Source organism: Mycena indigotica (genome assembly GCF_014461135.1).
Source record: "Mycena indigotica strain 171206Taipei chromosome Unknown Mind.scaff0002, whole genome shotgun sequence".
NCBI lineage: Eukaryota > Fungi > Basidiomycota > Agaricomycetes > Agaricales > Mycenaceae > Mycena > Mycena indigotica.
In genome coordinates, this window is record NW_023503001.1 from 1,378,031 (window position 1) to 1,400,505 (window position 22,475).

At 58.4% G+C, this 22,475-nt stretch overlaps 2 protein-coding genes across 2 annotated transcripts; one reads left to right on the forward strand and one right to left on the reverse strand.

Annotated features, from left to right (window-relative positions):
• Nucleotides 1-692: 692 nt before the first annotated feature.
• MIND_00191300 (uncharacterized protein) lies at nt 693-1,555 on the forward strand (the record flags this gene model as incomplete). Its single annotated transcript, XM_037358821.1, has 7 exons — nt 693-854; nt 903-1,007; nt 1,056-1,088; nt 1,142-1,222; nt 1,280-1,339; nt 1,394-1,469; nt 1,530-1,555. The coding sequence occupies exons 1-7, from the start codon at nt 708-710 to the stop codon at nt 1,553-1,555; spliced, it is 528 nt and encodes a 175-aa protein (XP_037223916.1). The 5' UTR covers nt 693-707.
• Nucleotides 1,556-3,325: 1,770 nt separating this feature from the next.
• MIND_00191400 (uncharacterized protein) lies at nt 3,326-4,165 on the reverse strand (the record flags this gene model as incomplete). The annotated part of the gene is made up of 5 exons (XM_037358822.1): nt 3,902-4,165; nt 3,781-3,849; nt 3,555-3,728; nt 3,456-3,500; nt 3,326-3,406 (listed from the first exon to the last, which is right to left on the reverse strand). Exons 1-5 carry the CDS (start codon nt 4,019-4,021, stop codon nt 3,326-3,328), a joined length of 489 nt encoding a protein of 162 aa, XP_037223917.1. The 5' UTR covers nt 4,022-4,165.
• Between the last annotated feature and the right edge of the window lie 18,310 nt (nt 4,166-22,475).

The window sequence follows — 22,475 nt, forward strand, 5'->3', positions numbered from 1 at the left end:
TGCCAAAAATGGCGTGACATTTGATACGAAAATTTGAATTCGAATTATTGCCTAATTGGGAAGTTCTTGGCGCCGGAGGCGCCCGGAAACGTCAGAAATTGCCTTTTTGGGACACAAATTTGAGCAAAAGGGTGTGACATGCGAAAAAAATTCGAATTTTATGGCAAGTGTGACGCGTGACATGCGAACTGAGTAAAATACTACAGTATTGATTCCTTTTTTTCTGACAAGATTGCTATTCTAGTCATTGGGTCTTTTTGATGCCTTTCCCACAACAAATAAATGTGTCCCTTGTTTGGCCAAATACCCTGATCAAAATAATTAAAAATCCTCCCGTTTCCTTCTGAATCCTTGGGTGGGTGGCAGGTGATGTACGTACGTTGTGGCCTCGGCGAAGAACTCCGTCGGCGCCGACTTGGCCGATTCTCACGATCACGACTTCCTGACTCAGCGCTGTCAACAAACTCTTCTCAGCACCACGACGACGCAGCAGCGTCTCGACTCTCGCCCTCGATGCCTCTCTCGCGAGGGCTTTAGTCCGGCGCAGCCGCCACGTTTCGATGCTCCAGGCCTCGCTGCCTCCCAAACCTGGGGATTTCGCGTTACCGCTGTGACATCCGCGGCTTCTAGCCCCGAGCTGCGTCCGCCATTTAAGGGCGAGGGCGAGGCGCCTCTTCTTTCGTCGACTCTTTCTTCCTTCCCCCACCATGGCTACCGCAAATGCAAACGCAAACACTGCCGCCGCCCCCCGCCAGGACGCGCTGGTGTCCGTGCTGACGCGCGCCTTGCAGGACAAGCAGCGCGAGGTCGACGAGCTCCAGGAGCGGCTTCGTGCTGTCGACGGCAACGTCGACGTATGTCGTCTTTTTTCGGCCTGCTGGGTACTGTCTGACGGATTCAAGTCTCAGCAGCCACGCGAACTTCAAGTTGGAGACCAGTACCCTCCGCCAGCGATGGCCGCGGATGAAGTCGCGGCACCTGAGCCTGCTGAGGCCCGCGAGGAGGAGGTCTGCATCATTCTCCTTCCAGCGACTCATAGCTAACCCAGCGTCCAGTCGGGCACGCAGCGATCCTCCGGCTCCCCCACGGTGAGCCCCTCACGCGCTGCCCCAGCACCCGGCACTCACCCGCCACACCCCAGCCCTCCGCCGCAAGCGCCGCCAACGACGACATGCGCGAGGACACCGTCTACCATACTGTGCGTCATCACGCGCTGACCACTGTACGTCATCATGTGCCAGTGCTGCCGCGTCATCCTCTTCCTGACGCCGCGCCGCAGGGCCCATACGACCCGCGCGCGGACTCCGAGCCGCCCTACGGCGGGCTGCCCCCGCTGACGGTCAGTCGAGTCTGCCCCCTCGCTTGCTTGGCGGCTCACACCCGGCTCCCGCAGACTCGCCGGACGCTCGGGCCGTACCCGTCCCCGTTCGCCTACTACCCCTCGGCTCACCCCGTTCCCGCTGTCGATGGTGTGTTGCTTTTCCGCCTGCTGCCACTGGCAGTCGAAAGCCTACTGACATACCATGCAGGACAGCGGCCCGGAACCGGTGCCTGAGCTGCTCAGGATCAAGGTGTCCGTGTCACTGGGCAATGATAATCTCTTGTTATATCGTGGCTATATATTTTTCTCTCCCAAAACCGAAGGATGTTTGCACGCAGGTTGCACGAGCCCCTTCACATACATAAATGGGTCATAGTAGTTAAGATCCCACAGTTGCCTGTGCTTGACGAATGTCTTAATTGTGCCATCTCCACCCTTATTGTTGTTTCTACGGCCGGTCCCTGGGAGGAGCGCTGCAGGAATGGTATCGCCTTGCTCTACAGCGCCTTGTCTTGATTGGATTCTCGTGCAATCTTTCCGGGCCAAGCCTTGGAAAACGTTGCGAACATCTCGGATCTCCCTGTCCGGACTCCGCGGAAGACGTTCATCTGTGTATATCCCTCCAACGCGACGGTGTAGAGCGCCGCTGCCTGCAGCGCTTTGAGCAGCAGAAGCTTGCAATGCGGCTTGACCCCCTGCGCGAGCGGCACATACGTCCAAGCACTCGCTAGCCGAACTTCGAACCGTTCGCCGGGGACCCGGCGGCCCGTCGGACGTCCCAGCAACCTTCCCGGTAATAGTCCTTTGGGTCTCAATGGCATATATGATATGACCAAGCCAAACTTGTTATTGTAGCGTTTTCATCAGTCCTGCACAGAAGGGTCGCATTAACAGGCCTAAAATGATGCTGAAGGACTTGCTGAAGGAAGTATGCCCCATGCAACGAGCGTCAGCGGTCAGTCGTCTTCCGACGAACATGTTCAATTTCCCCACGGGCCACAATGAAATGAGACTTGGCTTGCCTTCAACCAGCCCCATCCGCTTCCTCTGCACGAACTCCTCCGCCCGCGCCCAGAAGTCCCGCGCGCCCCGCAGCGCATGGCCCTCCCCACTCCGCCCAGGCGGCGCTCCCGCCCTCATACGTCCCGCCCACCAGCCGGACATCGCGCACCGGGGTCGTGCTATGCCACCGGGTCCGGTCGGCCACGTGCCCACGCGTAGCCCGCCGGGCCGCTGCACGACAGATGCGTCAGCGCGGGGAGCCCGCCGAGCACGTCCGCCACGGCCGCGTGCGCGTCGAAGCGGTCCAGATGGGTGACGTGCCGCAGCAGCGGGGGGTCCGGACGCAGGGCCCCGATCGTGCCCGCCTGCGCGCGGTCGTCGCGGTCGGGGTCTGCGCAGAGCGCGGCGAGCGGGCCGGTGAGCCGCCGCAGCCGCGACATCGCGCCCAGGAGGGGCACTAGCGCGGGATGGGCGCTGGAGCTCATAGTGAGGTCGACGATGCCGTCGCACACGCGGAAGAAGCGGAGGAGGGCGTACGCGTCGCGCGCCACGGCCAGCCCTGGATCGAGGCAGACGCACCGGACGGCGGCGCGCAGGAAGTCGGGGCGCGTGTCGAGCAGCGTGAACACCCGGCGGATGAGGGCGTGGTCGGTGAAACGGACCACGCGGTATTGCCGCGGCTCGAGCCTACACTTATAAGAAAAAAAGCTGAGCGGTAGAGGAGGATGACGCACCACTCCAACGTACGCCTGCACACGGCCAGGAGCGCGGGGAGGCAGTCTGGGTGGCGCGCCGCAGCGGTCTCGAAGATCTCGCGCTCGAGTTCGGGTGGGAAGATGGGCTCCATGGAAGTCGGGAAGAAGAAAATCTCATATGACGACATGTGATGTGACGCAAGATCAACCATAAAGTTTTAAGTTCTAACAAAACCAATATTAAATTTGATTGTCGCGACGAAATTGCCACTTTTTTCTGCAAGTTCACGATCACATTTCATTCGTCTCACTCATCCGCTGCGTCTCCAACACTGCCCTCCGACACGGACTCGGCCTCGAGCTCAGGCACCGACTCCGGGTAGTCAGCCTGCAGAGGAAATTTGAGGAGGGGTCCAATCGACGGAGATGCAGCACACCTTGAAGTGAAACGCGTACGCGTACGGCGGCGGCCTGACAGACGTCTAGGATGCCAGGTCAGCTGCGACGAGCTGAGCAGGGTTGGTGACTGCACGTACTACCGCCAACGGAGGCAGACCACCGTAATCATTCCTGAAGCCGTGGCAGTCGAGGCCAAAATAATTGTGATGCAAATAGTCGGCGAACTGGAGCAGGTCGTAGCTCCGGGCGCGGGCACCGGCGAGAAGTGGGCCCACCGTGGGGAACGCAGGCTGCGTCGGCGAGCGACGGAGCTGGGAGGTGGGGCAGTTGTGAGGCTGAGACGATGAGGAGGGCAACGCATACCTCCTCAGGCTCTAGCAACGGCGCATCCACCCCCTCTGGTGCCGCCTCGGGCATGGGCTCGTCGCGCGGCTGGTGAAACCTATCAGCCGCCAGCAGAGCTCAAGAAGACGGTGGTACATACATGGCCCTCGACGATACGCAGGCGCTCCTGGAGCTCGTCGACTTCGCGCTGCTTGTCCTGCAGCGCACGCGCCAGCACGGACACCAGGGCGGGGTCGGCAGCAGAAAGTGGTTGCGACATGGTGGGGAGGGAAGAAAGAGACGACAGAGGAAGGGGCCTCGCCCACGGGCTTAAGTGGCGGACGCAGCTCGGGGCTAGAAGCCAGCGGATGTCACAGGTAACACGAAATCCCAGTTCTGGTGAGGGGGCGAGGCCTGGAACGTCGGAGTGTGGAGTATCGGCGGCGGCTACGCTCCGAGGGCTTGACGAAAGTCCTCGCAGAAAGGGCATCGAGGGCGAGCGTCGAGCCGCTGCTGCATCGTCGTGGTCCTGAGGAGAGTTTGTTGACACAATGTTGACAGCGATGAGTCAGGAAGTTGTGATCGTGAGAATTAGCCACGTCGGCGCCGACATCCGACCATCAATCGGCTATGACGGGTATGTGACGCACTTATCCGGAGCCACCATCATGACCATGCACACGGACCTGCCCCTCGAATTAGAGCAGGAGATTTTTGAAACGGCGGCACTAGCGTATCATGATCCGGAAACGATACCAACACTGCTGCTCGTCGCCCGCCGCGTCTCCGTCTGGTCCGTCCATCACTTATAGTCTGCGTGTTTTGCTGACCAGTGATTACTTACAGGGTCGAGCCTTTCCTCTACCGCACCGTCCATGTAGGCCACCAAGCCTCGAAGCAACTAACTGCATTGCGCGCCAAGTCGCCCGCATTCATCACCACTGCCGTCCGCTGCCTGGTGCTTGAGCAGTTACGCCGTATCGACGACGAGATCCTGTCTGTCAGACTGCGGGTCGGGCCGTGCAAGGACCTCTCCTAAGAACGCGCGCCCGGAACAGAACAGACGAATAGTCGGGCCCGCAAGTATGGCGGGCGGGGTAGATCGAAACCGAAAGGGCCCGTGAACTCGGTCCCTTGCCGTAGTCGGTGGTCGAAGGTTCGAATCGGGTCGTGTCGGGCCCGATGAGTCGATAGCGTCTCCTCGCACGGAGTAAGGTAGTTCTTCAGACGATCTAAGCGATAGAGTACAGGGTACACTATCGCGCATTATATACGCGGGCCCGCAAAGGGGGTGATCGGACACCCTGGCCCCTCCTCCTCCTCCTCACTCCCGTTCCTGGCCGCAGAGGGGACGATCGCACATCCCTTGCGGGCCAGGCGCTACTCCTGACCTCCTAGCACTCCTCCCCATTCCCCTGGTGTCGAGTTGGGCTCGGCGACGGCTCGACGCGTCGTTCTCGGTCACGTGCTTCCCACGTGTGCGTTCCTCCTACTGGGGCGCATGTTCCCCGTCGTCACGTGCTGCGTGTTACGGGCCCGCAATGGCCCGACACCAGCGCCCGGAGCGGACGGGCCGGGTCTTATCCGTGACATCACCCCTCCCCTAGGAACGACTCGTCTCGAGTCGGCGTGGCTCGGTCGCCCGGTTTCTCGGGTTTAATTTTGACTCTAGCTCGTCCTTCCAATCGCAAATTCCATCCAGCCCATAAGCTTAAGCTAAGCTTCGGCTGCGCATTTTAATCTCCCCGGCTTCTGACGCCTCGTGGCGTCCGCAGATCGATTCTTCCTGTCCATCAAGTGTTTCACCGCGGTCACGTGCGGCGTAGCGTTTCGTGTTGCCAATTCAGTTGCGCGTCCTTTGTTCATATTGCTTGCGAGTGGGCTGTGCTGCGCGCCTCGGTCGAAGTTCGATATAGAACGCGTTCGTTCCCCCATATAAGCCAGGGCTTTTCCCTTCTGATCCTCTTCATGTCGTCCCCCAACTTGTACCGCTCCGGGTTGTTGCCCCCCTTTGGCTCTCAGATGGTTCCCCCGTCGTCGGAGCCTGGTCGCCTGTTTGTTCGTTTTGCCTCCATGTCGCTCGTCGAGTTCCCTGCTTCCTGGCCCCTCTTGCAAGGGCGAGACCCGTCGTACCGGGAGTCATTCGAGCCCCTCCGCCTGTTGGAGGACTTGCCTCCGTCTCAAGCCGCCGACTATTCTTCCAAGCTGTTCCCTCGGTTAGCCCCCGTAGTCCGTTCCCATCGAGCTTCTACTCTCCCAGTCCCCCCTGCCGCGCCCTTACTGCCGTCGTCCTCCCTTCGAATCTTGTGGCAGGGCGAGTTCGACCGCCTGATGAAAGCCGGTCTGTGGCAGCCGGTTGTCTTCGGGCCCCACCACCTTTACTTTGGCGTTTTGTTTGATGCGTTCCCCTCCTCCTTCGTCTGGCGTCGCGAGGACGGCTCCCTTCAGGATATCCGCCCCTTGTTCGGACAACTGGGCCGTGGCCTCCTTGCCCATCTCCTTTCTGCCGACACTTCCTCCCCCGATGCTTTGTTCTTTTCCCGTTTGTGGCGTTGGGTGGTACGTTCCCTTCCTTGCCCGCTTCCGATCGTGTGCTGACGGTCTCCGCCCAGCGCCTCATCCTTCACGCCTTGTCTTGCGCTGCCTCCGTTGGCCTCCCCTCCTTCGTCTCAGACCGATTCCTCGTCTTGGCCCACGTGGCCGCTTTTCGCGTGTTTCCCGGAGAGAATATAACTCGGCCCGATACGCTGGCCCGTCTGCTGGGCCCTCTCCCTCCGTCTCTCGTGCCGCCCGTTCCTTCACGCCGACCGGTGGTCGTCATTCGTTCGGGTAGTCTTCTTGCCGGATCCTCGGGGACGAGGTCGCGTTCTCGGGTGGCCCTTCGTTGGATGAGGCGGAGGCGGGCGTCTCTTTTAGCTTCCTCCCTTTGGCAACTTGGTTAGACGATCAATTCCCGAGCCCTGGAAGTGATCCGGAAGGTGCCGGGGTGACGGCCCTGATGGGAAAGCGCGTGCCCCCTACGCCCGTGGCTCGGGCGCGATCCTCCCCCTCTATGGAGATCGACGTGGAGCATGACGGTGCCCCGCCTGTTTCGACCCTCCTGTTCCTCCCCTCTGATCCGGACTCGAGTTCGGATGTGGAAGTCATTGCCGGCCCCCGTCGCTTGTCCTCGCTGGGGATCGACCCTTCGGAACACGATTCGGTAGAGGATGAGCTTGACCCTCCTTTTTCCCCGGCCTCGTCGCCTACCCCGTTGCACCGGGATTTGGCACCCCCTTGGCCCCTCGTCTCGAGTCCACTGGACAGCTGGCGCTTTTTCGGGAGAGCCCCCCGTCGCCCGGGGACCGTGATCCGATCCCTCTCCCCTCGCTGCAGTATTGCATCGCTCATGATCGTTTGTGCACCGTGTGGGGCGCCCCAGACAGTTCTCCCCAGAAACTCCCTGGTCCCGTGCGTCGGGCTTGTGACGCGTGTAGCCCGCTCCATCGTGCTTGTCTGCGCTGGCGGTCTTTTGCAGATGCGTACAAGGCTCGCTCCGCGGCTCTGCACGATTTTTCCTTCGAGTTTTGGGAGCGTCAAGTCGAGGATGGCGAGTTTGCGCTGCTACGTCCCGATCCCCGCTTCGCTGATCTAGTCGGGCTGTCCGCATCGGTCCCGCACCGGTCCTTCTTGTTCTCCTATTTGCCCCGATCAAACGAGGATCGGTTCGGGCGGAGCCCAACCCCGACGGTCGGGCCTTCTTCGGGCCGTCGTCGCCGCCCGGTCGTCCTTTCGTCAGCGTCTTCTCGGGACTCCTCCCCGTCCCCGTGCGAAACGAGTTCGCACCCGCTCGCCGTCTCCCCCACCATCGTCAAGTCGGCCCCCGCCGAGGCCCCCGCCCCACTTTCCGCCGGCCGGCCTCCCCTGTCGCGAATCGCTCGTTAGGAGAGGCCTCGTCCCGGCCATCCGTCCCTGCGGGTGAGACCCACCCTCTTTCTTATCCCACCATGGGTTTCCAGGTGCCTTCGTTCCCTCGAGTCTCCCTGTGGTTCGGGAGGGGATGGGACTTGGATCGGGCCATTGCCGAGTCTCGCCCGGTTGCATGGGGACCCGTCGGTACCCGCCGATCAGCGCTTGTCTCCGTTGGGCGTGCTGTTGCTGCAACAGTCGGCGGTTCATTCGGCCGACGGGGGCTTCCCGGATGCTCGGACCCGCGCACTCGCGGAGTTGTCGTCGATGCGTTCCCTGGATGCAGACCTCCGGTTGGTGAACTCGCTGGAGTCCCTGACCGCCTCGCGGGACGTCGCCCGACGTGTGCCGCTATCTGGGCGCCATTCTTCTGGCTATCCACCGGTCCGAAGGGGAGAGGTCGGGATTCTGGGAAACGCCCGGAGGGTTTAGAGCGTCGGGCCGCTGAACGAGAGGTATATGCGAATGTGTGCCGTCAGGACGGCCTGAGCTTCGACATGATGGACCTGGATTAGGCTTCGGCGGGTCGTTCGTCGTCTTTCGGCGACCTCGGCCGGAGTTCCCCGTCTACTCGGGTCGCGGCGTTCGGGTATCCTCCTCCTTTTGTTTTGCTGTCATTGTTCGCGCGCTCTGTCCAGTCGGCCCCCTCCCGTAGGGCGCCCCCGTGATGATTCGGACCGTATCGTGTTTGTTTTTGGTCTGCGTGTTTTTTTTTTCCCCTTTTTTTGTATTTTGGCTGTTTTGTAATCGATCGATTCGTCTTGCGCTCGTCCGTTGTGTGATGGGTGAAGAAAGAGTTTTATTATTAGGGGCAGAGGCCCCGCCACAGATTAAGTAGAGCAGATTACGAGAGAGATAAGAACGGGCCCCCAGGGCCTTCGTGCGGGAGGGAGGTGTGTCCCATTTCGTCAGGCAGAGTGTGCCGGTGGCCGGGGCGGTCCGAGACGGTCGGATCGGGGTTCGGCCGTGCGGGGGGGGCGGGGAGTTGTTGAGGCGTCGGCGCTTTGCGGCGGGCCCGGCGCCCTGGGCCGGGCAAGTGTGTTCCATGTGCCGATGGTGTTCGTCAAGGAGACCCGCCTAGGGGTGCCCCACTTCAGGGCGGGCTCCTTTCTCCCGTAGAGGACGCGGTTGAAGACCACGGGCTGGGCTTCGAGGGTGCGTCCGTATAGGTAGGCAAGGGAGGCGATGACGATAGCCACTATCGTGGCCCACGCCGGGAGTGCGATGACGGTGGTAGTGTCCATTCTGTTGCGGGTGTAGGGGGATCGCTTAGATTCTGTCAGACTGCGGGTCGGGCCGTGCAAGGACCTCTCCTAAGAACGCGCCCGGAACAGAACAGACGAATAGTCGGGCCCGCAAGTATGGCGGGCGGGGTAGATCGAAACCGAAAGGGCCCGTGAACTCGGTCCCTTGCCGTAGTCGGTGGTCGAAGGTTCGAATCGGGTCGTGTCGGGCCCGATGAGTCGATAGCGTCTCCTCGCACGGAGTAAGGTAGTTCTTCAGACGATCTAAGCGATAGAGTACAGGGTACACTATCGCGCATTATATACGCGGGCCCGCAAAGGGGGTGATCGGACACCCTGGCCCCTCCTCCTCCTCCTCACTCCCGTTCCTGGCCGCAGGGGACGATCGCACATCCCTTGCGGGCCAGGCGCTACTCCTGACCTCCTAGCACTCCTCCCCATTCCCCTGGTGTCGAGTTGGGCTCGGCGACGGCTCGACGCGTCGTTCTCGGTCACGTGCTTCCCACGTGTGCGTTCCTCCTACTGGGGCGCATGTTCCCCGTCGTCACGTGCTGCGTGTTACGGGCCCGCAATGGCCCGACACCAGCGCCGGAGCGGACGGGCCGGGTCTTATCCGTGACAGGAAGGGGCACATCTGAATTGGAGATGCTGTGAATTGTGGTGGTATCCGATGTGTTGATGTCTGGGTGTGTGAAGTGTTACCGAAGTCAAGGGGGGTATCATTATTTGAAAACCGGATATACCGTCAAAAGGTTTTTTAAGGGCCTTCTGGGACCCCCCCCTTATCATATCAGGTAATATATTCCCATGATCGCTCATCATGTCATCTGATGATGCAATCAAAAGTGGCAATAAAATTCATATTTCCAGTTGAATTCATCAAAATTGTCAGACTTCGGGTCGGGCCGTGCAAGGACTTCTCCTAAGAACGCGCGCCCGGAACAGAACAGACGGACAGTCGGGCCCGCAAATACGGCCGGCGGGGTAGATCAAAACCGAAAGGGCCCGTGAACTCGGTCCCTTGTCGTTGGAGTGGACGGGCTGGGTCTTATCCGTGACAAAAATACTGTTACTTATTGTTGATGTATAGGACTTGAGCCCTCACACTATCATTAATAGGCCATCCAAGGCTATATGTAATCAATTAGCAATGATAAATTTATGACACTAGTCACACTGTAGTCCCACTGTAGTCACACTGCACTCTAAGTAAGGTGTTGAAAGCCTTCCCAGAAGAAAGTAGTTGGTATTCTGTATATATTCTATGCTAAAATACTACAGACGTGATGCAAAGTCAACCTCAAACCTTGCTCAAACCTACCAGAACCCCCCACTTTTTAGGCAATGGCACGGGTAGGCCATACCCGCGCGGGTACGCGGGTTTTACCCGCACGGGTACGGGTACGGGTCAGCGGCTGCCCTACCCGTGGCTTGATTACTCAGCTGGCCTTGCTCCCTTGTGGTGTCCAAGATGCTCTGCGTTCGACTCTGCTCTCGCGCAGCATTTTATCCCACCTTCCGGACAATAAGGCCCTGCTCGGTGTCACCGGCTCCGATCCCAGACTCTGCCAAAACGATCCCATAGCCAGACCATTCCCATGGCACGTCAAATGTGTCAAGAAATGTCACAACGATTTGATGTCACGCTCTAGGTTAGCAACGGCCATCACTCTCTATTAAACATTGCTTTCCTTGCAAGCAAACAGTTTTTGAGAGAAAGTAAATACATAGATAAGCTACAAGTGCTATATTACACGTAAATTCCAATTTTTACACGAAATAATGGAACAGTAGTGGAGATCATATACGTGTCTGATGGGTTGACATTTGTTTGGCTGGGGGAGAAAAGAGTTACTCATGCGTGACCCGAGGGCCGGCGATAATTAGCCGAGCTCCCAGACTGGCTATGGGATTGGAGCCGGTGACACCGAGCAGGGCCTAACCAAGCTGTCTCTTCCTCCCTGCCTGCCCAAACCATGGGTAAACCCATACCCGTACCCGCGGGTATGAGTACTGTGGCTGTGCGGGTACGGGTACGGGTGCGGGTAGGCCCTCGGATACCCGTGGGTATACCCGTGCCATTCCCTACCACTTTTACATGGCAAAAGTTTTTTTCACCCTCCCTGGGACCCCCCCCTACCCCATGTCTGTGATAAGCATCTTGACACCCCTTGACCGAAGTCTGTTTTAAATTGCATCTGAAGCCAGAATGAGGTGATCGGTCGGAGGTCCCCCGGTCGGCATCTGTGGCATCCACTCAGTTGGAGGCCGCCACAGCCCTCTTAGCTCAGTGGTAGAGCGTGTCACTCGTAGGTTGCTAGCCCTCATGACAAGGTCTGTCGTTCAAGTCGGCTAGGGGGCAGTAGCTCTCTAACTCGTCATTTTCCCATCCTCAGCAGCTCATTCAGAAGTTTTTTGTTTTGCTATTGCTGCACAATCACTCATAACTGCTCCCTGGTGTCTTTGCTCACTTGTATGTGTCCTTCAACTTTACATAGTTCACCAACTTGAAATGTCTTGTGAGTTAAACTTCTCCCACACCAGCCACGGTGCCTGCCTCTCAAGCCGTCGCACTGGCAATCACCGTCTCCGCCACACTCACGGCGACGTCCACCGACCGGTCTGCATTTATATTTGTCTGCGTCACCACCGTCGCCGCCGCGATAGGCAGGTCGACGATGCACACGTGCATGTGCTTGATCCGGCTGCTTACGATCGGCGGCAGCTCGCACACGCTAACGACGTGGGTCACGCCGAGCGCGTTTAGCGCGTCCCAGTTCTGCGCGACGAGCCAGTCCGCGACGAGCACCCGCGGCGTGATCTCCCTCTGTGGATGTGGATGTGGATGTGGAGGCCGAAGAGCCCGGGATGAGGGAAATGGAGCGAAGCATTTCGGAGTAGACGAATGAGAGAGAGAGAATGCTCAAGCTTGCGTGTACATATATACCATACTTACCGTCTGCAGAGCCTTTTGAAGTCCCTACGAGAGGCGCGCATTCTTGTCGTGAACGATTGAAGCAAGATTGAAGGCTGACAGAAATGCCGGCATCAAAGTACCGACAGCCTATTATGATCAAGCAGGGCTTGCGTGTTCCGCGCGGGCGAGGACACCTTTGCGTCTGCTCCTCTCAATCGGGACAGAGGAATTCGAGTCATACAATCCATATCTATGATCACGCCCAATATTCGTCCGCTGGAAGCCCGTAAGAAACCAGTCTACTGTCAACAAGAAAGAGAAACACACGCTCGACCTCGTTCATCTGCTTCCGCTGCAAAAACCGCTCCGCCGTCGTCCAGAGGTTCGGTGGAGGAAGGACAGAGTCGGCCAAGGGCATGCTGTTCCGCATGTGTAGCACGACCCGGGGGGTCTCTGAGCGGTTCTGGAGGGACATCTTTCCTATAGCCTGTGATGCTAGGGTGGCCCAGCACAACGAGAACCTGTAGGTGAGCGCAGGATTCGAGTGTTTTGACCAGAATGGGCACTATTTTCACGAGTAGACCAGCGTGGCCGACCGCGAGATGCGTGAGCCGCGGGAAGCGGGGCAGCACAGCCAGGACAGCTTTGCCGTATAAGAGCAGTTTTCACAAAAATTTAGTTATTTGAGTCTGTGCTCTTTCCATCGAGGTTTTAAAGATGGTACAGCTTTATGGTTGTGGTTTTTTACCAGGTTGTGGTGGGTGGTCTACATGGTTTTTGCTTCTCAATTGATGGTTTGTGGTTGTGCTATGAGATTTATGATTATGTTCATTGTGTTTGAGCTTAAGGTATCATACATTAGACCACTTACCCACATTTAAATCACATACAAATTGATACTATGATGGCGATCAATCCCATCAATCTTGCTATCGCAGTTTAAGGCAACTACCTTCTACATATCTAGATTCTCCTGGTCTCACCAAGCTTCAGAGAGCCTCAAACATTTGAACTGCAAGATCCCTAGATAAATCACCTGGTAAGTAAAGCTTTCCAGACTTTGGAGTTTTGCAAAGAGTATTAACTTGTTGTAGAGCATTGATGAATTGATCTGAATCTGATGGAAATCTGAATTTTAGCTTCTAGACACTTACAATACAGCCCTGAAACCTCAACCACAGAAATCAAAACCTTAACCACGGAAATGAAAACCTCAACCATATATGCCACAAGCACAAAGATGGCCTCAACCACAGAAAGTGAACACAACTATAAGTCCTAAACCACAAACCACAAGCAAATAATTTTTTGTGATAACTGGCCTCATATTGCCGCGAGGCTGATTGAGGTGGTCAAAACCGTCCAGATGTGTGATCTGTTGCCAGAACGAGTGGGCCAGCGCGTCGTCGTGCGCGTTGAGGGTGTGGCTGCCGTCCGCGGCGACGTCGCCCGGGAGAAGGTAGCTCAGGAACCCGGCAAACCGCTCCAGCGGCAGCGCGGGCGAGCGTCGGCAGCAGCTTGTGAGCGGCGTTGTTGCGACCGATTTCCACGGCGGTGACCCGCGTACAGAGCGCAAACAGGGACAGTGTCACGGATAAGACCCGGCCCGTCCGCTCCGGGCGCTGGTGTCGGGCCATTGCGGGCCCGTAACACGCAGCACGTGACGACGGGGAACATGCGCCCCAGTAGGAGGAACGCACACGTGGGAAGCACGTGACCGAGAACGACGCGTCGAGCCGTCGCCGAGCCCAACTTCGACACCAGGGGAATGGGGAGGAGTGCTAGGAGGTCAGGAGTAGCGCCTGGCCCGCAAGGGATGTGCGATCGTCCCCTCTGCGGCCAGGAACGGGAGTGAGGAGGAGGAGGAGGGGCCAGGGTGTCCGATCACCCCCTTTGCGGGCCAGCGTATATAATGCGCGATAGTGTACCCTGTACTCTATCGCTTAGATCGTCTGAAGAACTACCTTACTCCGTGCGAGGAGACGCTATCGACTCATCGGGCCCGACACGACCCGATTCGAACCTTCGACCACCGACTACGGCAAGGGACCGAGTTCACGGGCCCTTTCGGTTTCGATCTACCCCGCCCGCCATACTTGCGGGCCCGACTATTCGTCTGTTCTGTTCCGGGCGCGTTCTTAGGAGAGGTCCTTGCACGGCCCGACCCGCAGTCTGACAGAATCTAAGCGATCCCCCTACACCCGCAACAGAATGGACACTACCACCGTCATCGCACTCCCGGCGTGGGCCACGATAGTGGCTATCGTCATCGCCTCCCTTGCCTACCTATACGGACGCACCCTCGAAGCCCAGCCCGTGGTCTTCAACCGCGTCCTCTACGGGAGAAAGGAGCCCGCCCTGAAGTGGGGCACCCCTAGGCGGGTCTCCTTGGACGAACACCATCGGCACATGGAACACACTTGCCCGGCCCAGGGCGCCGGGCCCGCCGCCAGCGCCCGACGCCTCAACAACTCCCCGCCCCTCCCGCGTCACGGCCGAACCCCGATCCGATCGTCTCGGACCGCCCGGGCCACCGGCACACTCTGCCTGACGAAATGGGACACACCTCCCTCCGCACGAAGGCCCTGGGGGCCCGTTCTTATCTCTCTCGTAATCTGCTCTACTTAATCTGTGGCGGGGCCTCTGCCCCTAATAATAAAACTCTTTCTTCACCCATCACACAACGGACGAGCGCAAGACGAATCGATCGATTACAAAACAGCCAAAATACAAAAAAAAGGGGAAAAAAACACGCAGACCAAAAACAAACACGATACGGTCCGAATCATCACGGGGGCGCCCTACGGGAGGGGGCCGACTGGACAGAGCGCGAACAATGACAGCAAAACAAAAGGAGGAGGATACCCGAACGCCGCGACCCGAGTAGACGGGGAACTCCGGCCGAGGTCGCCGAAAGACGACGAACGACCCGCCGAAGCCTAATCCAGGTCCATCATGTCGAAGCTCAGGCCGTCCTGACGGCACACATTCGCATATACCTCTCGTTCAGCGGCCCGACGCTCTAAACCCTCCGGCGTTTCCCAGAATCCCGACCTCTCCCCTTCGGACCGGTGGATAGCCAGAAGAATGGCGCCCAGATAGCGGCACACGTCGGCGACGTCCCGCGAGGCGGTCAGGGACTCCAGCGAGTTCACCAACCGGAGGTCTGCATCCAGGGAACGCATCGACGACAACTCCGCGAGTGCGCGGGTCCGAGCATCCGGGAAGCCCCCCGTCGGCCGAATGAACCGCCGACTGTTGCAGCAACAGCACGCCCAACGGAGACAAGCGCTGATCGGCGGGTACCGACGGGTCCCCATGCAACCGGCGAGACTCGGCAATGGCCCGATCCAAGTCCCATCCCCTCCCGAACCACAGGGAGACTCGAGGGAACGAAGGCACCTGGAAACCCATGGTGGGATAAGAAAGAGGGTGGGTCTCACCCGCAGGGGACGGATGGCCGGGACGAGGCCTCTCCTAACGAGCGATTCGCGACAGGGGAGGCCGGCCGGCGGAAAGTGGGGCGGGGCCTCGGCGGGGGCCGACTTGACGATGGTGGGGGAGACGGCGAGCGGGTGCGAACTTCGTTTCGCACGGGGACGGGGAGGAGTCCCGAGAAGACGCTGACGAAAGGACGACCGGGCGGCGACGACGGCCCGAAGAAGGCCCGACCGTCGGGGTTGGGCTCCGCCCGAACCGATCCTCGTTTGATCGGGGCAAATAGGAGAACAAGAAGGACCGGTACGGGACCGATGCGGACAGCCCGACTAGATCAGCGAAGCGGGGATCGGGACGTAGCAGCGCAAACTCGCCATCCTCGACTTGACGCTCCCAAAACTCGAAGGAAAAATCGTGCAGAGCCGCGGAGCGAGCCTTGTACGCATCTGCAAAAGACCGCCAGCGCAGACAAGCACGATGGAGCGGGCTACACGCGTCACAAGCCCGGCCGCACGGGACCAGGGAGTTTCTGGGGAGAACTGTCTGGGGCGCCCCCACACGGTGCACAAACGATCATGAGCGATGCAATACTCGCAGCGGGGGAGAGGGATCGGATCACGGTCCCCGGGCGACGGGGGGCTCTCCCGAAAAGCGCCAGCTGTCCAGTGGACTCGAGACGAGGGGCCAAGGGGGTGCCGAAATCCCGGTGCAACGGGGTAGGCGACGAGGCCGGGGAAAAAGGAGGGTCAAGCTCATCCTCTACCGAATCGTGTCCGAAGGGTCGATCCCCAGCGAGGACAAGCGACGGGGGCCGGCAATGACTTCCACATCCGAACTCGAGTCCGGATCAGAGGGGAGGAACAGGAGGGTCGAAACAGGCGGGGCACCGTCATGCTCCACGTCGATCTCCCAGAGGGGGGGAGGATCGCGCCCGAGCCACGGGCGTAGGGGGCACGCGCTTTCCCATCAGGGCCGTCACCCCGGCACCTTCCGGATCACTTCCAGGGCTCGGGAATTGATCGTCTAACCAAGTTGCCAAAGGGAGGAAGCTAAAAGAGACGCCCGCCTCCGCCTCATCCAACGAAGGGCCACCCGAGAACGCGACCTCGTCCGAGGATCCGGCAAGAAGACTACCCGAACGAATGACGACCACCGGTCGGCGTGAAGGAACGGCGGCACGAGAGACGGAGGGAGAGGGCCCAGCAGACGGGCCAGCGTATCGGGCCGAGTTATATTCTCTCCGGGAAACACGCGAAAAGCGGCCACGTGGGCCAAGACGAGGAATCGGTCTGAGACGAAGGAGGGGAGGCCAACGGAGGCAGCGCAAGACAAGGCGTGAAGGATGAGGCGCTGGGCGGAGACCGTCAGCACACGATCGGAAGCGGGCAAGGAAGGGAACGTACCACCCAACGCCACAAACAGGGGAAAGAACAAAGCATCGGGGAGGAAGTGTCGGCAGAAAGGAGATGGGCAAGGAGGCCACGGCCCAGTTGTCCGAACAAGGGGCGGATATCCTGAAGGGAGCCGTCCTCGCGACGCCAGACGAAGGAGGAGGGGAACGCATCAAACAAAACGCCAAAGTAAAGGTGGTGGGGCCGAAGACAACCGGCTGCCACAGACCGGCTTTCATCAGGCGGTCGAACTCGCCCTGCCACAAGATTCGAAGGGAGGACGACGGCAGTAAGGGCGCGGCAGGGGGACTGGGAGAGTAGAAGCTCGATGGGAACGGACTACGGGGGCTAACCGAGGGAACAGCTTGGAAGAATAGTCGGCGGCTTGAGACGGAGGCAAGTCCTCCAACAGGCGGAGGGGCTCGAATGACTCCCGGTACGACGGGTCTCGCCCTTGCAAGAGGGGCCAGGAAGCAGGGAACTCGACGAGCGACATGGAGGCAAAACGAACAAACAGGCGACCAGGCTCCCGACGACGGGGGAACCATCTGAGAGCCAAAGGGGGGCAACAACCCGGAGCGGTACAAGTTGGGGGACGACATGAAGAGGATCAGAAGGGAAAAGCCCTGGCTTATATGGGGGAACGAACGCGTTCTATATCGAACTTCGACCGAGGCGCGCAGCACAGCCCACTCGCAAGCAATATGAACAAAGGACGCGCAACTGAATTGGCAACACGAAACGCTACGCCGCACGTGACCGCGGTGAAACACTTGATGGACAGGAAGAATCGATCTGCGGACGCCACGAGGCGTCAGAAGCCGCGGGAGATTAAAATGCGCAGCCGAAGCTTAGCTTAAGCTTATGGGCTGGATGGAATTTGCGATTGGAAGGACGAGCTAGAGTCAAAATTAAACCCGAGAAACCGGGGCGACCGAGCCACGCCGACTCGAGACGAGTCGTTCCTAGGGAGGGGGTGATGTCACGGATAAGACCCGGCCCGTCCGCTCCGGCGCTGGTGTCGGGCCATTGCGGGCCCGTAACACGCAGCACGTGACGACGGGGAACATGCGCCCCAGTAGGAGGAACGCACACGTGGGAAGCACGTGACCGAGAACGACGGCGTCGAGCCGTCGCCGAGCCCAACTTCGACACCAGGGGAATGGGGAGGAGTGCTAGGAGGTCAGGAGTAGCGCCTGGCCCGCAAGGGATGTGCGATCGTCCCCTCTGCGGCCAGGAACGGGAGTGAGGAGGAGGAGGAGGGGCCAGGGTGTCCGATCACCCCCTTTGCGGGCCCGCGTATATAATGCGCGATAGTGTACCCTGTACTCTATCGCTTAGATCGTCTGAAGAACTACCTTACTCCGTGCGAGGAGACGCTATCGACTCATCGGGCCCGACACGACCCGATTCGAACCTTCGACCACCGACTACGGCAAGGGACCGAGTTCACGGGCCCTTTCGGTTTCGATCTACCCCGCCCGCCATACTTGCGGGCCCGACTATTCGTCTGTTCTGTTCCGGGCGCGCGTTCTTAGGAGAGGTCCTTGCACGGCCCGACCCGCAGTCTGACACTTCCTCCGCACTCATGCTGACCACCCAACTTGGCCAAGAGATTCCTTGAATCTTCTTCCTCATTGTCCTCTGGTAAAACCTTATTGGGTGTGTGTTCTTATCTATAAGGCTTGCATTGCACTGACTCGAACCTGTTCATAGAAAAGCTCAAGAAAAATTGGGCTAGCCCTGTGCAACAGCCTGCAGCACTTGCTGCTACAACTGCAGGTAAGAAGGCCATATTAGTCGTATGTGCCCAAATCAGGCCACATCGGCCAGCCAAATCTGCACCCTCTTTATGGAGTATTTGAGAAACACAGACAAGGTGGATCTTTGGCGATCATTGCAAGTGATGCCTACGCCTTCGCCGACGTACACTACAAGTGTCCCTAATGTTAAGTACCGTGCAAGAACCGAAAGGAAGTAACGGAGAGTCCGAAGCAGAACCAAGTGGCTATCACAACACTATATCGGAGTGAGCGACTACACGTCTTGCAGGCCGAAAGCAAGTCTGAACAAATACGTGAACTCCTGCGGATACGTTCGGAGAAGCCGAAGGCGATAAGGCTTAGAACGCGGGGAGGAGTCGGACGAGAGCGGAGAGCGAGGCAAGAACCGTTAATAACGAAACTGAAGTACAGGAGTGTTGAGTACGAGTATTTATACTAAGTGGTAAGCATAAGGCATATGACCTCGCAGGGAGATCCGATGTGGTCCGCAGGATCTCCCTGCGGGTTAAGTACAAAGGCATAGTAAGTAAGGGGAATGAGAAGACATTAGGGTTGAGCACGGGTCCGGGTCCGGGTCTCAGAAGGCCGACCCTGACCCTGACCCTGACTAACCCTAACCCTTCCGGGTACGGGTCTAACCGGGTCCGGGTTGACCCACGGGTTGGAGACATGGAAGTAGAAGATGTATTTGGGACAATAATTTCAACATAAGATACATTTTGCTGTATGATTTGGCTCAGATATAGCATATGGAGCCTATTCCTCAATATTTCAAGCATATTTAATACAGTTCACTCATATGTCACATGTCACATGAGTGACATAAGTGACATATGATTTTTTTTTTGTCTCTTGAAAACTCACAAAAATCAAGTTTAGATAGGGAATTGTTAAATCACAACAGCTCATTGGACCCTCCGGGTTGATGAAAGGGTCCGGGTTTGGCCGGGTTTAGAAATTGCCATACCCTGACCCTGACCCTGACAGACCCTACCCTGAAATCCCTACGGGTCGACCCTGACCATGCTCAATATACTAAGGTGTTCACTAACTTCTGTACCTAGGAAGTTAGTGAACACCTTCAGTTGGGATAATATGATACAGTAGGGTAGTACATAGCCATATACCATCCTGTACACCAAGTATCTGGCCTCAGTACAGACCAATTAATATACTGAGTGTCTACTAACTTCTGTCCCTGGAAGTCAGTAGACACTTGGTACCAAAGTTAGTGGACACCCAAGTTGGGCTACTATGATACAGTGGGGGGTAGTATACTATCATATTGTAAGGGCAACCCTGGAGACTCCGACGAAAGCCTAGCAGGGGAGGATCCAAAGCGTGAATAAAAGCTACGGAAATACACGGAGGGACCGACCTAGCAGGGGAGGATCCAAAGAGAAGAAACTCTAAGGGTCCGCCTGCTAGGGCGCCAACTATATACTGGTCGTCCGTAACTGCCGACGTAGAGCGCAGAAGGCCTGAGCGGCGTCGCAGGCTCTGTCCCAAGGTGATCGTTGGGAGGGTCTTGACGGATCGGTGATTGTGCGGGCGAAGGAGGCCGTGGACGATGGTCGGGGTGGGTCGGAGCGTCCGAGGGGGCGCCGGTCGGATGCGCCTCGGATGCGTTCGGAGGGTCCGAAGGAGGCCGAAGCGGGGGTTCCCCTGACATCACCCCCCCCTTTGAATGCGGCGTCCCGGCGCATAATACGGAAGGGCAGCGAGTCGAAGGTTGCTGAGGCGATGTGCCGTGGTTTACCCGGTATCTCCGATAGAAGTCCGCAATCTTGTCTGGCGCAAAGACACGGTCGAACCGAACCCACGAGTCGTGTGAAGCATCGTAGCCTTTCCACCTGACGAAATAGTTAAGACGCTTATACCTTATCCTGGCATCCAATATTTCCTCGACTTCCCATTCGGGAACTCCGTCCTCTAGTTCGGGGGCGGTTCGTCGTAGCCGGGTCGTCCATCGAAGGGGGTCGTCCTGAGCGGGCTCGAGCTTAACAACGGGGAAGACGGGGTGGAGCTTGGAGTAGGGGGGAGGTCTAGCTTGTAGGCACCTTTGCTAACCTCTGCGAGCACCTTGAACGGTCCAAGGCGCTTGTGGGAGAACTTCTCGGAGGGCCGAGTCGTTCTAATGTCAGAGGCGTCCAACCAAACCTTATCACCAACTTGAATATTCGGAGCGTCCGAACGTTTCCGATCGTAGTACCGTTTATACTCGTCTTTGGCTTTAACGAGCGCGGCCTTTGCCTCGGAGACGCCGTTTGCTATCTGATCGCGAAACTTCGTTCACCGACTCCAACTCTGAGCGGGCGCCTGGCTCGAAACCCATTCGGGGAGCCGACCAGTGTCAGTCATAAAGGGTACCTGTTGAGTGGAGGAGTGAACGTGGTTGTTATAGGCGAACTCAGCGGCAGGGATAAGCTCGTCCCAGTCGTCTTGTTGGTAGTTGGTGAAGATCCGGATGTACTGCTCGAGCTCTTGGTTAACGCGCTCGGTTTGTCCGTCGGTTTTGCGGGTGGTAAGCCGTGGAGGTAGCCGGTTTGACGCCAATTAAGCGCCAGAGTTCGCGCGTGAAGTCAGCGATGAACTGCGAGCCACGGTCCGAAATGTACTTCTCGGGGGTTCCGTGGTGCCTCCAGACATTCCGATAGTACAAGCGGGCAGCTCCGACCGCGTCTATTGTCGTATGGCACTCAGTGAAGTGGGCGCGCTTTCCGAGGGCGTCGACCACTACCATAACCGCGTCATACCCATGGGCCTCGGGCAGCTCGACAATGAAGTCTACAGTGACAGTGTGCCAACGCTCGGGCGGGACTTCGGTCGGATGGAGCTCTCCATGCGGAAGCCTTCGGAGGGCCTTCGTGCGGCAGCATAAGTCGCAGGTCGCGACGTAGCGTCCGATATGGCGAGACATCTGCGGCCACCAGTAGTTGCGCGAAACCAATTCTAAGGTCTTGAACCGCCCGGCGTGTCCGGCGACTCGCGTATCGTGGCAGAGCTCGATGATGCGCCTCCTTAGGTCCTTGTCTTTAGGGACTACAACCTTGCCGCGGAAGTACAGGAGGTCGCCGGAGACGGCCCACTCGTCCGAACGTGATGAGCGGGGGCCCCGAACTTGACCTCGGACCTTCAAGAGTTGCCGGGCCGCAAGCGCGACGGGCTCCTCTAGGTCAGGCTCACCGGATAGCGCTTCCTTGATGTCGCGGACAAGTTCGGACCCAGGCCCAGAGATGGTGACGGCCTCAAGCGCGAACGTGGAACAGTTCGGGGCGTAAGAGGGTGACATCCGAGTTGTCGTCGGAGATACCGTGGTCGGGCCGGCGAGAGAGAGCATCGGGACGGCCCATTTGGCGACCTGGGGACGTGGTGCAGCGTAAAGTCAAACCTGGAAAGGTACAACGACCATCGGGCTTGCCGACGGTTAAGGTGCTGTGCCTTTCGGAAATACTCCAAATTCTTATGGTCAGTCCAGATCTCGACCGGATGCGCGGCGCCCTCGAGGAAATGCCGATACTCCTCGAGTGCGCGGATGATCGCGAGCATCTCCTTGTCGTGAATCTCGTAGTTGCGCTGGACATCATTTAAGCTTTTTGGAATAGAACGCTACAGGGTGCCACTTCCCGTCCGGGGCGGATTGTTGTGAAAGAACCGCCCCCGTCGCATAATCTGAGCTGTCTGCTTCAAGTCGGAAAGCCCGGGAGTCGTCCGGGATCGCTAAGACGGGCTCTGAGACGACCGCGTCTTTGATAGCTTGAAAGGCGGCAGCTTCGGCGTCTCCCCAGGCCCATTTCTGGTCTTTCTTGGTGGCGCGAAGAGGGGGTTGCGCTAGGGCCGAGAAATCCCGAATGAACCTGCGGTAGAAATTAGCAAACCCCAGGAACTGCTGGACGTCCTTCTTGTTCTCGGGCGGAGGCCATGCGGAGACTCCGGCAACCTTAACGGGATCCATTTCGACGTGGTTGTGAGAGATGATAACCCCCAGGTACTCGATTGACGATTTCTCAAG